This window comes from Apus apus, chromosome 8 (assembly GCF_020740795.1).
Source record: "Apus apus isolate bApuApu2 chromosome 8, bApuApu2.pri.cur, whole genome shotgun sequence".
Classification (NCBI taxonomy): domain Eukaryota; kingdom Metazoa; phylum Chordata; class Aves; order Apodiformes; family Apodidae; genus Apus; species Apus apus.
The window spans coordinates 3,033,070-3,046,387 of NC_067289.1; the positions used below are offsets into that span (position 1 = coordinate 3,033,070).

General features: G+C 47.5%; 2 protein-coding genes across 6 annotated transcripts in view; one reads left to right on the forward strand and one right to left on the reverse strand.

Annotated features, from left to right (window-relative positions):
* PIGX (phosphatidylinositol glycan anchor biosynthesis class X) overlaps nt 1-1,320 on the reverse strand; it is a 39,034-nt gene extending 37,714 nt beyond the window's left edge. The window contains exon 1 of the mRNA XM_051626013.1: nt 1,200-1,320. The gene's annotated coding sequence lies outside the window, so the exon portion shown is untranslated. The remainder of the gene's footprint in view (nt 1-1,199) is intronic.
* Nucleotides 92-13,055, forward strand: RNF168 (ring finger protein 168). Of its 5 annotated transcripts, XM_051625951.1 has the most exons (10): nt 92-223; nt 1,724-1,870; nt 4,365-4,528; nt 4,958-5,069; nt 5,609-5,952; nt 6,646-6,722; nt 8,080-8,259; nt 8,946-9,070; nt 9,349-9,436; nt 10,226-13,055. In XM_051625951.1, the coding sequence occupies exons 5-10, from the start codon at nt 5,652-5,654 to the stop codon at nt 11,288-11,290; spliced, it is 1,836 nt and encodes a 611-aa protein (XP_051481911.1). In that variant the 5' UTR covers nt 92-223; nt 1,724-1,870; nt 4,365-4,528; nt 4,958-5,069; nt 5,609-5,651; the 3' UTR covers nt 11,291-13,055. The 5 variants fall into 5 exon arrangements, with proteins under 5 accessions (XP_051481911.1, XP_051481913.1, XP_051481915.1 ...); XM_051625953.1 differs by lacking the exon at nt 4,365-4,528; XM_051625955.1 differs by lacking the exons at nt 1,724-1,870; nt 4,365-4,528.
* The last annotated feature ends 263 nt before the right edge of the window (nt 13,056-13,318 follow it).

The following is a 13,318-nucleotide window of genomic DNA, read 5'->3' on the forward strand; positions in this document are numbered from 1 at the left end:
ACGTTCCAGAGCACATGTCTGTAGCTCCCACCTATATTTGGACACACAGTCTATAAAAAGCCTCAGCACAAACAGCCTCCAGCAGGGGTGGGATCCCCTGTCTCTGGTGTTGCTGCCTGCTTCAGGAGGGAGGATCAGGCCCACTCTGGTGTTGATCTCTGTTCTCCAAGAAGATGGCCAAGGGCGGCATCTCCCTGCGCTCCCTGGACAAGGCACTGAACAGGTCACTGAAGGGTTGTGCTGGCAGGGAGGGACAAGGGACATAGGGGCTGGGGCAGGGGAGGGGAAACAAGACTGTCAGCACCAGGAACCTGTGCTTCCTTGGAAATATTCACAGGTAACAGGATGTAAACCCACATTGTGTGGGAAGGGGGTGGTTGCTGAGCAACCTTCTGTTCCTTCTTCACTCCCTGGGGAGGGAAGGGGCCCAGAGGCAGAAGCTGCACTGTTTGGTGAGGTTGTTTTGGCCAGCCTGCTCCTCCTGGATGCAGGATCTGAGCAATTGCCCCATCAAGTGTTGAAGTGTTGCCCAGAGATCATGGGTAACAGGAGATTAGGGTTCACACTCTGCTGTAAGTGGGAGATTTGGAATGAACTAAATTTGGGAAAACGCCTCAGAGCCTGGTGGGGTCAAAGATAGGAAGGAAGTGGTTATCATTAACAAAAAGAACCCCCTGAGAAGGGACCTTTCCTTTAGGGAAAGAAAGTCAGTCGCTGAGGAACTGGGACATAAGTGACACTGACCCACCTTCCATTTTTCAAGCCTGAATTGGGAAGAGGAAGGCTTGACTGACAGGTCCCCTGGCTTTGTGTAAAACAATCCGGGCTGAGCTGCCCCTGCTGGCACCAGTCCCTGTGTTCAGCTGCACTGGGACAGCACAGGGGCTGCTGGATATGGTCTCTTAAGAAGTCGTGCCATCAAATGTGAGCCAGAAGCATGGCTCTTCAGGAAAAAGAGCTGGAAAAGGGGCTGAAATTGTCCACAGCTAGAGAAAGGTGGGACAGTGTTCCTTCTCAGTGAATATTGGCAGAAGGATTTTCATATACTACCTTAGAGGTGCTGTGCAAATGGTAACAAGGCAGAAATTTTTAAGCCAACTGAGGTATCATACGTGGTACTTCAGTTTACCTGTAGGAAAAATGATCACTGTCCATTGAGAGTATCACAGAATCCCAGACTGGTTTGGGTTGGAAGGGACCTTCAAGATCATCCAGATCCAACCCCCTGCATGGGCAGGGACACCTCCCACCAGCCCAGGCTGCTCCAAGCCCCATCCAACCTGCCCTTCAACACTGCCAGGGATGGGGCAGCCACAGCTTCCCTGGGCAACCTGGGCCAGGCTCTCACCATCCTCACACTCCAGAATTCCCTCCTCATGTCTCACCTCAATCTCCCTCTTCCAGTTTTAATTTGCTCAGCCTTGTCCTCTCCCTCCCTGCCCTTGTCAAAAGTCCCTCCCCAGCTTTCCCCAGCTTTGTATCTAAATACAAATCTTGCATCTGTATAAGCTGTAAGACCTCTGCACCAAAAATATGTGGGCCTCATAAAAAAACCCAACCCTTCATTTCTAGTGGTGTGTGTTCTGACACAGCCTGGGAGGAGCCTTGGAATGGGCTCTGGAGCGGTTCCCAGTGCAACCTGTCACCCACTGCCCCAGGTCTTGGTGCCCAGGCAGCTTGGTGCCCAGGTCTTTATGAAATGCTCTTGTTTCCCACCCCTCAGAGTAGAAACCAGGCTGCAAACCGTGGAGGCTCGGTTCACAGAGCTGGACTCAAGTTTGCAGAATCTAGCCCAGAAGTTTGAGCTGCAGGCTGAGACACTGGAGAAGATGAGCCAGGACACCGTGTGGACGTGGGTGCCCGGGGAGAGGTGAGCACAGGGAGGGATGGGTCAGCTGTCCTGCATGCACAGGTGGCACTGGTGTGGCTGTGGGTGCACTCCAACACCAGGCTGCACCTGCATCCCAGTTGGGATTTCCATTTACTGCAGAAATGGGCCATCAGGAAAAAAGCCCAGTTCCTCTGCTAGCTGGTTCTTCAAGAAACAAAACCACACTCTTGAAATAATCTACCTGGCTTGGTGCAAAGCATTTGATACTGTCCCACATGACATCCTGGTCTCCAAACTGACAGATGGACCCCTCGGTGGATCAGTAATTGGCTGGATGGCCCCACCCAGGGAGTTGAGGTTAATGGTTCAGTGTCCAAGTGGAAGCAAGTGCCAAGTGGTGTCCCTTGGGGGTCAGTATTGGGACCACTGCTGTTCAACATATTTGCTGGAGACATGGACAGTGGGATTGAGTGTCTCCTCAGCATGTCTGCTGATGATACCAAGGTGTGTGGAGCAGCTGACACCCTAAGAGGGAAGGGATGCCATCCAGAGGGACCTTGACAGGCTGGAGAGGTGGCCCCATCCCAACCTCATGAAGTTCAACAAGGCCAAATGCAAGGTCCTGCAATCCCAAGCACAAATACAGGCTGTGGGGAGAATGGCTGGAGAGCAGTCCTGAAGAGAAGGACTCGGGGGTGGTAGCAGATGAGAAGCTGGACATGAGCCACCAGTGTGTGCTGGAGCCCAGAGAGACAGTTGTGTCTTGGGCTGCATCAACAGAAGTGTGGCCAGCAGGGCCAGGGAGGGGATTCTGCCCCTCTGCTCTGGTCAGACTGCCCATGTCCAGCTCTGGAGCCCTCAGCACAGGAGAGACATGGAGCTGTTGGAGGGAGTCCAGAGGAGGCCATGGAGGTGCTCAGAGGGCTGGGGCAGCTCTGCTCTGGAGACAGGCTGGGAGAGTTGGGGTGTTCAGCCTGGAGAAGAGAAGGCTCCAGGGAGACCTTAGAGCACCTTCCAGTGCCTGAAGGGGCTCCAGGAAAGCTGGGGAGGGGCTTGGGACAAGGGCAGGGAGGGAGAGGACAAGGGGGGATGGATGAAAACTGGCAGAGGGGAGATTGAGGTGAGACATGAGGAGGGAATTCTGGAGTGTGAGGGTGGTGAGAGCCTGGCCCAGGTTGCCCAGGGAAGCTGTGGCTGCCCCATCCCTGGCAGTGTTGAAGGGCAGGTTGGATGGGGCTTGGAGCAGCCTGGGCTGGTGGGAGGTGTCCCTGCCCATGCAGGGGGTTGGATCTGGATCATCTTGAAGGTCCCTTCCAACCCAAACCATTCTGTGAAATTTTTATGTGGATTTAAAACAGCCTTGCCCCTTCTAAGGCAGCAGGGACATCAAGTCCATCTGCATTAACTCCACCTCACGGTAAACGAAGGGAAAAAATAACCCCAGCACCTCATTAAGACTATGACAACCTCCTCTGATCACATCACGCCAGAAGATTCGCACTTGTAGCACTCGGGCTAAGCTTCCTTCACACACACTTTTATGGCCTTTCCACCTTCCAGCCGAGAGTTTCTGGAGCAGCTCCCCCTTTTCCTGTGAGGAAACGGGCTCCAGCCCGGGCTCCCCGCAGCAAGAACCGGGGCAGCTGGGGCGACTGCAGTTGTTGGGGCAAGGAACCCGCCGCCCCAGGGAGAAGGGGTGAGGGGCGAGTGGTTTAGGGCCCGGGTCTGTGAGAAACGTCAACGAACAGGCCCACACGGATCCTGCAGCCAAGCACAGGTTACTGACATAAATAAGAACGGGTGACCTAAACAAGCAGGCACACCCATAGGAAGGTGAAGAGCGGTTTATGTTCCCTATTCCCTCACAAAGTTCCCTCCCAAAGTTCCTTCCCCTGTTCCCCCCCTGGCTGGGCACTCCAGGGTTTTACAGCCCATCCCACACTTCTAATGATCCCAGAAGTTTCCCGCCCCTGTTGACACGTCCCATTCTAGCAGGTCACTTTTCACCTCTGAAGGTTTAATTCTGACCTTTCCTTGGCTGCCTTCCCAATCACCACAATGACCTGTACCTCCTGGTGCCATCCTGCCCTGAGGAGCAAGCTGGAAGTGGCTTCGTTGGGTCTGATCTTGGCCATCAATCCTGCTCCGTGCTGGGATCCCCCAGAGGGAGCCCAATTCACTCCCTCAGTTTCCTGGACCTTAAACCACTCCTGGAGCCATAGGAACGTGCAGAGATCTCCCTTCCCTCTCCAACTATATATTCCTAACACTAGGGTGTGTAAATATATATACATGAACCAAACGCGACACTACGTTTTTAACACTAGGATGCAAAATTAATACGACATTTCATTTCTAACAAGATCCCGGCTGGGAACGAGTCATTTACCTAACAGGTCGGGCTGAGGAGAGGGAGGAGCAGGCCTGAGGAGGAGGAGGAGGCCTGAGGAGGAGGAGGCCCGAGGCGAGGAAGGAGCAGGCCCGGGGCTTTTCCCCGCCGGCTCCTGAGGGCCCGCTCTCCGTGTCCCGGCAGGCTGGGCCGGGAGGAGGAGCGAGCAGCCGAGCGGCGGGAGGAGCAGCCGGTCAGCGCGGGCCGGGGCGGAGCGAGCGGCGGGCGGGCAGGCGCGGCGGGGCGGCCATGGCGGGAGGCCGCGGCCTTGCGCAGCGCCGGGCCCCGGCCCGCGGAGCCGCAGCTCGGTGGGTGCTGAGGCGGGGGGAAGCGGGGCTGGGCCGGGGGGAGAGGGGGGAGAATCCTGCTGCGTGTGCCCGGGTGTTTGTTTGTGTGGGGGGAGGCCCGCGGTAACCGTCGCTGGGAGTCGGTCCGACGCGGGGAGATGAGGCCTTGCTGGTTGGGTGCCCGCCCGCCGGCAAACCCGCGTGTTTTCCGACTTCAAAACAAAACAAACCAAAAAAAATCGACTTGTTTTTGTCAACGGAGGGAGAGCAGGAACAATAAAACCCGTCTGAAACGCTGACTTGTCTCCATGTTGTGACTGAAGCTGCAAGGGCCTGCCTGTCGGGAAGCTGGTCAGAACTTTTTAGAAGTTCCTGTGACTTAAAAGTCAGTATTTTTTATCCTTTTTTTTTTTGCTGTATGTGTCTCTTTTTTTATTCTCTGTCCCACAGTATTTCTGGGCTACGTGGAAAAGCTCTGTGAGGAGCCCTGGTGATAGAAGGGGTGGATGATCCTGACCATTTTCAGCTGTGCAAGAAGGTGCTGAAGTGTTTGAACTCCTTGGTTAGTTCTTTGCTCTTCCTAATGTAAAGTGTTTTTTTATTTTTAATCCCAGCTGAAGCAAAAGGACAAATGAGGTATTTCACCTTCAGAACATGCTGGAACCAAATCTGCAGCAGAAGCAGCTTTTGGAGCATACACATAGGCTGGAAAATTGACTGAAAGGAAAGTTGTAAAGTAACTGTGATAACAAATCCACCAAATGTGAGGAGAGCTTAAAACTTCTAAGAGAGTAAAGGCTGGAAGAGCTCTCATTTCTTTCCCCCTCGGTCTTTACCACCTTCTTTCTGTCCCCAAAGCAACTGCTACAACTTGGAGGAAATCATGGTAGGAAAACCTGCTACGCTTTCTCCAAGGGTTCTGGAAAGACTTTGTGTCTTCCTCTGAATGCCCAGAATCTTGCTTTGTGAGCAAAAGTGACCAGGCTTCTTAAATCCACGAGCGTTCTCATAAAAGTAGCTCTAAAACTGAAGAGTTCCCTGTTTATTTCTTCTGTTTATATGTATTAATGGTGGGAAATACCTGCTCCTTTCTGCTCTCAGGTACTGATGTTGCACTAGCCTTGCTCCTCGACCTCGAGTCAGCATGTCGAAGAGATCGGAGGCTCCTCTTTCCCTGTCTGACTGCCTGTGCCAGATTTGCATGGAGATCTTTGTGGAGCCTGTGACCCTGCCATGCAACCATACCCTCTGCAATTCCTGTTTCCAGCTGACTGTTGAAAAGGCCAGTCTTTGCTGCCCTTTTTGTCGCCGCCGGGTCTCTTCTTGGGCACGCTACAACGCCCGCAGAAATACTCTCATCAACTGGGAGCTCTGGGAAAAGATTCAGAAGAGTTACCCAGAGGAGTGTGAACGTCGGATTAACGGGCAGGATCTGGAAGAGGAAAGTAAGTGAAATGTCACTCATCCTGGGGTGTCTTTGCTTGACCAAAGTAATGACTGTTGGTGGACTTTAGGTGTTGTGAAATAAGAAGCTGTGCGCATGGCCAGGCTAGGAAATGCAGTGTCAGAGCTCAGCTGTGAGAGGCTTGCAAGGCAGAGAAAGGGTCTTTGCCTTTTTTATTTGTAGTACAGAGGGTACTCTCTGATCATCTCATCATTAAGTGGATATTTTTTTGTAAAATCTGGGAAGTGTGTGTGTTCTGTGTCTGTGTGTTTATCACTGTCAAGTAAGTAAAGCGGTTAAAGTTTTTTCAACTCGTAGAGTTTGGTTCAAAGTTCCAGGGCTTCTGGCTATTCAGGAGTCTCTGAGCAAGCCAAAAATTGTGGTGTCAGAGAAGAGGAAGTGAGATCTGATTCATTCTTTGGAAAAGGATTTTGGGGCTTATTACACTGCGAGCTCTGTTGGGGGAGGTTACTTGGTGGGCTGGCTCCATGACACCTTCTTCCACTTGCAGTATTATCAAGTCTTTTTGATCACAGAAGGCAAAAGTTGCATTGATTTGATTTTTCCACAGCTCTTAAGTGAAACCATTGCTGGGACAGAGCACAGAAGTGATCATTTCTTAGAACCTTTCATGGGTGACTGTCATGATCTTGCTTTGTTGCTCATGTCTCTTTTTTACCTTCTTCTTGTTCAGTCTGTGTCCCCCATCCTCAACACCAGCTGAGCAAGCCTGGGGAACTGAGGCAGGAGTATGAAGCAGAGATTAGCAAGGTAAGTCTAAAAACTTAGTAAAAAGTTTAAATTCTTTGTCTAGTTATGTTACTTATTCCCAGAAACAGGTGTTATTTTACTGAATGCAGAAGAAAGATATTGCTGCTGCAGGAACACACTGGCCATTCCCAAAGCGTGAGTTAAATTTTGATCCTTTCTGGAAGAGGAGACACCTTCTGGTGTTGGACACAGTGTGACATTTGTCAAGTGCTTACCTTTTATTTCCCAAAAGTCTGCAGAAGAGAGTTATTGTAGGGCTTGGGTGTCATCTTTCCCTGCCCACATTGACTGAAACACCTTTTACAGGTCCTCGGGTGGACATCAAGTATTTGAGACCAGCAAAAATTTCAAACTGTTTTGGATTTGGTCTCATACTTGTCTTCATCCTCCCTAAGTAGCAGACCACAGTTAGATGAGCTTCAGTAATGAACACAGAGCATTTTCTTTCCTGCTTGCTCACTCCCTGTGTTCATTTGAAAATCAGAAAAATGCTTTTAAGAAATCTTAATTCTTGCCTAAGGATCTAAAGGATCCTGCTTCCTCCAAATCAGACATAGCAGTAATAAGAATTATATTTGGAAGTAGTACTGGAATGCTCCTTTCCCCCACAGCTCTGTTGCTGTTGGGGGAATACGTGAAGCAGAGGACTTTGGGATTCTCCTTTATGGCAGTTAGGGAGTAAGATTGGTTGGCAGAAGATTGATGGTTAATGGAGGTGGTGCTCAGAAGCAGTGAAATAAATAATGGTGTCTGGTGCCAGTGGAAAGACATCAATACATGATGTGAAACAGGACCACGTGGCTCTTGAAGTACTTTGCTGTCCTTGTGGAGCTGTTGGTAATGACTGAGAGTGGATGTCTGCTCTAGAGGAGACAGATTTAAAACTCTTGGTCTGCTGCTTTGGGTTTTGCATGTTTCAAGGGAGGAGAAGGACTCTTCTAGAAGAGAGATTTCCCATCTTTTAGGTACCTCGTGCTAATTACGTAAGCAGGTTAAGCAAACAGTGTGGCCTAGCTGGCATCCAGCCTTGGAAAGAATCTTGTTTCTCTGTGATCCACATATTTGGAGATCTTAGGTTTTGCTCCTAACGTTTTCAAAGGTGAGTAAATGGATTTTAACCTTGCCTGCTGGCAGAGTTGATGGTGTAGTCTGACAGAAACCCAAAGGTAGGTCACTGGTAGCAAAGTGGGGGCTGCACACATCTCTGGGGAGCTGTGCAGCTCAGTTCTGGCTGTGAAGTGTGCGGAGCATCCTTGTGAAGGGTGGATTGTTCACACTGAAGGTGTGTGTCAGCTGAGAGGTTCTAGTGTAAAGTGTGGTCCTACACCTGTAACCTTTTAAAAAAACACTTTCTTAGGTGGAAGCAGAAAGACGAGCACATGAACAAGAGGAGAACAAGGCCAGTGAGGAATACATCCAGAGGCTCCTAGCAGAGGAGGAGGAGGAACAACACAGGCTGGCAGAGGAGAGACGGCGGGAGATGGAGGAACAGCTGAAGCAGGATGAAGAGCTGGCCTGGCAGCTGAGTAACAGCCTGGTGAGTTAGGATCCAAGGGGACAGGAGAAAACGTTGACCTACTGCAAGTAACTGAGACTTTTCAGAGCAAAAGTTAGGATTCTGAGCAACTTCAATGTATTTTAGTTGTAGTTGAAAGCTGTTGTCAGCCCCTGTTGTCAGATCCTTGATTGGTTTTTGAAGAACCAGCAGGGAGGGTGAAACACCCCAAATATTTTTAGCTGTGTCATATGCTCTTGAAATGTGTGCTGGATGTTTTTGTGGTGCAACCTGTTAAAACACTGGTTTTCTTCTGCACATTTCCTTTTTGCTGTGATTTAAAAAAATACTTGGGAAGAAATTGGTATCTGGAGCCTGTCATGAAAAACACCCAGTGAAAGTTTACCTTATATTTTGGGGTTCGTTTGGGTGGTTTGTTTTTTTAATTTGTTTTGGGGTTTTGGTTGGTTGTTTTTTGGTAATAGTTCTGATGATGAGACCTGTGTAGTTATTTGAACAAAACCTCTTGTCCCTTAATGACAAGTTACAGGAAAGTGGACAGAACATGTAACATATTTCTTATTCCATAACTAACCATTACTTGCAGTTCTGGAATGCTTTGGGCAAAACCAACCTATTCTGCAGCAGAAACAAAGTAGTTCTCTGGGTTTTACCCAGTTTGTGTGGTGTTTTGTTTGCTCTAATGCCATTTTTCCTTGATATTGAAGAATGAGAGTTCCCAAGGACACGTGCTCAGGAGTCCATCCCCAGCAGGCAGGCTCTCATCTGAAACATCCCCAGCTAATTCATGCAAGATGAAGAACAAACCAAACAACCCAGGAGACATTCAGAAGTAAGGAAGTCATGTTTCTCCTTAATTATTGGTCTGTTCCTTGGTATAGTGTCCCCTCTGCTCCATTTGCTTTCTTGGAATCTTGTAGTCTGCCTTCCATGGAAATGTAAACTGCTAAACATCTCATAGGATAGTATGGAGAAGGGAAAAACCCTTTTCTTTTTGTTTTTGGTTGTCAGAATAAACTTGAAGATCTTGATGAATGCAATTGACTGACAATTCAAGGAAAAAAAGGTTTTAAAATGGACATTTATTTATTTATTTCTTCCCCCTTTAAGGTATCTGTCTCCAAAGCTTCATCATACATTGGGATCAGCATCATTTTCTAGAACAACAGAAAGAGGCAGGAGGGACTCTGGCTCTGTGGTAACTAGAATCATTTTGTTTTAAATCTCAGTGTCAGTAATAATGAGTTATTTTTCTCTTGCCTTGCAAAGCATGGAATGGTGAAGAGTCCTTGACTTCTTAGCAACAATTAAAACCATCTGTGTATTACCAACATTCTTCCTACACCAGATCCCATAGAAAATGCAAAAACCAGTGCTATTCTGGCTTCTCTATCCCAGCTGAAACCAGGACAGATTGCCAATCCCATCTTCCTCTTGCACATCAGCACCGGGCAGTTTATCTTCCCCTTTTTGAAATCCCTTCAGTATTCCTAATTCTCCAAAATGGAAAGACTGTGCTGGACAGTCTGTACATCTGCGCCTTACTTCATTAGTTACCTTCTGGGACCTTATGTGAACATCTTCAGTGAGCTTTGGGTTGCACCCCATGCTCTATAGAACTGAAATTATGGTTCTGGAGCTCAGTGGAGGAGATTGCCCTCGGATTTTCATCATTCCCTATGTTTGTCTGCCTGCCTGATCTTTCCTGTTAGGCTCCTGAAGAAGATGAGCGGGATAATACCTTGGACACTTGGTTTGAGTCCTTGCAAGAGAATTGCAGTTGTGCTTTCAGTCCTTTAACTAGGCTTTTTCAGGTTGTTTTAAATATTTTCATTGTCATGCTGTATTTTTTTAAAAGAGAAGAATCCTAGTTAATGTCTCAGAGTAGTTACGTGCAGTGCAGCTATGAGAGGTGAGATTTGCATTTTATTCATACCCTTTGGCTTTGATAAATTGACTTTATTTGTGGTCTCTCCCTTTTCTGCAGGAGACCAGTAGCAAAGAAGGCAACAGTTCTGCATGGCAAGATGAGCAAGAGGAGATGCCAACACTGTCTCCACAGCAGACTGGTGTGATTAAAGATTCCAGTGCTAAGGATTCATTTTTGGAATCATGCATGAACTATTTAAGTGCTTCAGCTTCAGGGGAAACTGTTGCTGTCATGCAGGAAAACACACCAGGACCAGATGGTCTAGGAGATGATGAAGTTCCAGATGCACTTCATGGAATTGCAAAAGGGTCTAGAACAGTTCTTCTTAGGTCCAAAGGAGAAGATGATGGAACTGAGACAGACAGTGCCAATTCAACACACGTAGAAAGCATAAAGCTTGAAAACTCTGCTGAAACCTGTACCCATGTTCAGTCAGCAACAAATGCTGTGGTGCCTGACAGGGCAAGTGTGGTGTGTGATCTCAGGAGGGTGGCAGGGCATTCGGATGGACAGGCACCAGAGGAACCCCAGAACTCTAAGGAGACTCCAAAAAGAAAGTTGCTGGAGCCACCAGCTGAAGCAGTGGTTGACTTGTGCGTGCTTGATAAGAGGAGAAGAACTTTTCCAGAAAGTGTAGAGGACCAAGGGGAGCAGCTAAATGATTTTGACTTGCAAATGCACAAAGCCCTTGAGCAGGAGTTCTACAAAAGGCGTATGCAAGAGGAGCAGGACAGGCTTCTGGCTCTGCAGCTGCAAAAACAGATCAACAAGGAGGAGAGGACACTGAATCGACAGAAGGGCTCCCCAGACGAGTACCTTCTGCGCACCAAGCCACCCCAGTTTGGGAAAGACTCTCCTGCTAGGAAGGGAAACTCTAAGATGGCAAAAGAATCCAAAGCACCAAAAAACCAGGCTGAAACAAATCACCGCAAGACTCGGAGAGGCTCTTGCAATGAAAACTGGCAGTCCCCTACCAGGGTCAGGATGAAATCCCCCAGCATCAAAGGAGGAAAAGTTTTGAATTGTGTGGTTAATACCAGTGACTCAAATGACCTTTGCTCATTACCTAAGAACAAGCAAAAGACAATCCTTCAAATGTTTAAAAGCTCTGTTGCAGAGTAGATCAACAGGCACGTGTTGGAAGGAGAATTAAAACCATGGTGATGCTTGCTCCTGTGTTTGGCAAAGCTTCCTGTCAACTCTTTTCAAGTTGTTGGTTTTGAGGGGGGTTGCTTTGGGTCCCAAAGTGTTGTGTATTCTGAGGAGTTTTAATAATATATGTCCCCAGACTAAAACATTTTCTTCAGTACAGCTTATTTTCCAGCACCTGCATTTACAGCAGTTTGGACGTGAATACCGTCAGTGTTTAAAAACAAAATAACTGATGGTTTTAGCTTGGAATGAGAATTTAGAGCCTTTTATGGAAAGGATGCACATTGCATGGGGGGAGGAAATAAGCCCAAAAAATTTAAGGAAGGTCTGTATTTCCAGTTGTCTGCCAACTGTAAGGCTGAGGCTTCACTTGGCACAACTCTGTTACACTGAAAGATGTTACTGGGATGTCAGCTGTTTGTTGACTGGCATCACAGTTAACCAGTATAACTGGACAGGAGTCTTGCAGATTCACTCTCTCCCTCCCTCTCTCAGATACTAAGCCCTTTCTTAGACAGACAAGAGGGGAAAAACCAGGTTGTCCCACTGCCAAAGCCAAGGATCTTTTGCCAGGAGTGTCAGTGGTTGTGGGTTTGTGTTCACTGAGGTCACTCTGCAGATCTGAGACTCCCTGTCCTTAAGAAAAAGATACTTTTGTTTTCCTCTTGCTGGTGTTCTGCAACTTTATTCTTGTATGGTAATACCTCTTATATTTAGGGCTGTTTAATTTTTATACTCAAAAAGTATAAATCTGTTTGAGTCTGTTTAAAAACAATAATATGAAAAAAAAAAAAAAGGCTAGTCCAGAAGACAGTTATGGTAAAGTTAAACCAGAAGGGGGGGAAAGCAGCTGAAAACTGGATTTTTCAGTAATAACTATAATTAAAGATTCATGTAGCTACCATCTCTGGCTGTAACTGTGCCCCCTCCCCTCCATTTTTTAGAGGGACTACCAGATACTGTCTTCCAGTTGAGTTTAAAACTGACATAGTTCAAAATATTACAATTTAGATGAAAGGAAGCTGAGGCCTGGAGGAAGCTGAGGCTGAAGAGCTGACCAGCTGCTCCCCAGCAGAGGAAGTATTCATGCTAGATGGTTCATCTGTTAACAATTCGAAACCCACTTTTTGGCCTTTTTTTCGTTATGAGATACTTTTCCATTGTAGGTTTTTGAAAGAGAGCAAAGCAACCATCCACCAAAGTTTGCAAATGTTTGAAAAGTGTCCTTTTGGGTTTTTTTTAAACATCATTGATGTTGATGAGCTATAGAGTTTCACTTGGTTCTGGGAAATTTGGAACAAAATACTTCAAAGCAGTATCTTCTAATACTGAAAGGATTTAAAACAAAGAAACAACAACCTGAAATTGTATTGCAAGCATGAACAGCACACTGAGCCCAAACTGGAACTGTTTTTTTCCTTTGCCTGCATGTCTCTGTTAATGGTGGGTTTCTCATAAATAAATGATCTATTCTAAGATGCTTTTTGAGAAAGTTACAAGTGCCCAGCTGCAAATCATTCCTTTTTCCTCTTGCTGCCTCAACCATTGTCCCAGCAGCCTTCCTTCAATATAGAGCTGTTTCTGTTTAATCCTCACCTTTGTTCAAGCTGTTTTCTGTTTAATCCTTACCTTTGTTCATGTTGTTTTCTGTCTTACTGGTGTTTTCATACTGGTGACACTTGGCCTTTCCAGTCATGATAAGCACATAAGAAGTAAACTCCTATTTTTCACAACAGATGAGGAGAAAGAGTTTATTTTTTAAGTCCATTCAGCCTGGTTTTACCAGCAGTTTCTGAAGCCTGGTGTCTGTTTTTAAACTTGCTGAGAAGCTGATCCCTGCTGTGCCATGGACCTCTTCTCCTTCCCAGATCACATCTCCCAGCCACTGCTGCCTGTTCTCAGGTGTGTCTGAGCAGAGGCACCACCTGCTCCTCTGATCTGTTGCCACTTTGCCCTGCCCTTTCAGAATTTTCAGGTTTGAGGGTGAAATCTGGGCAC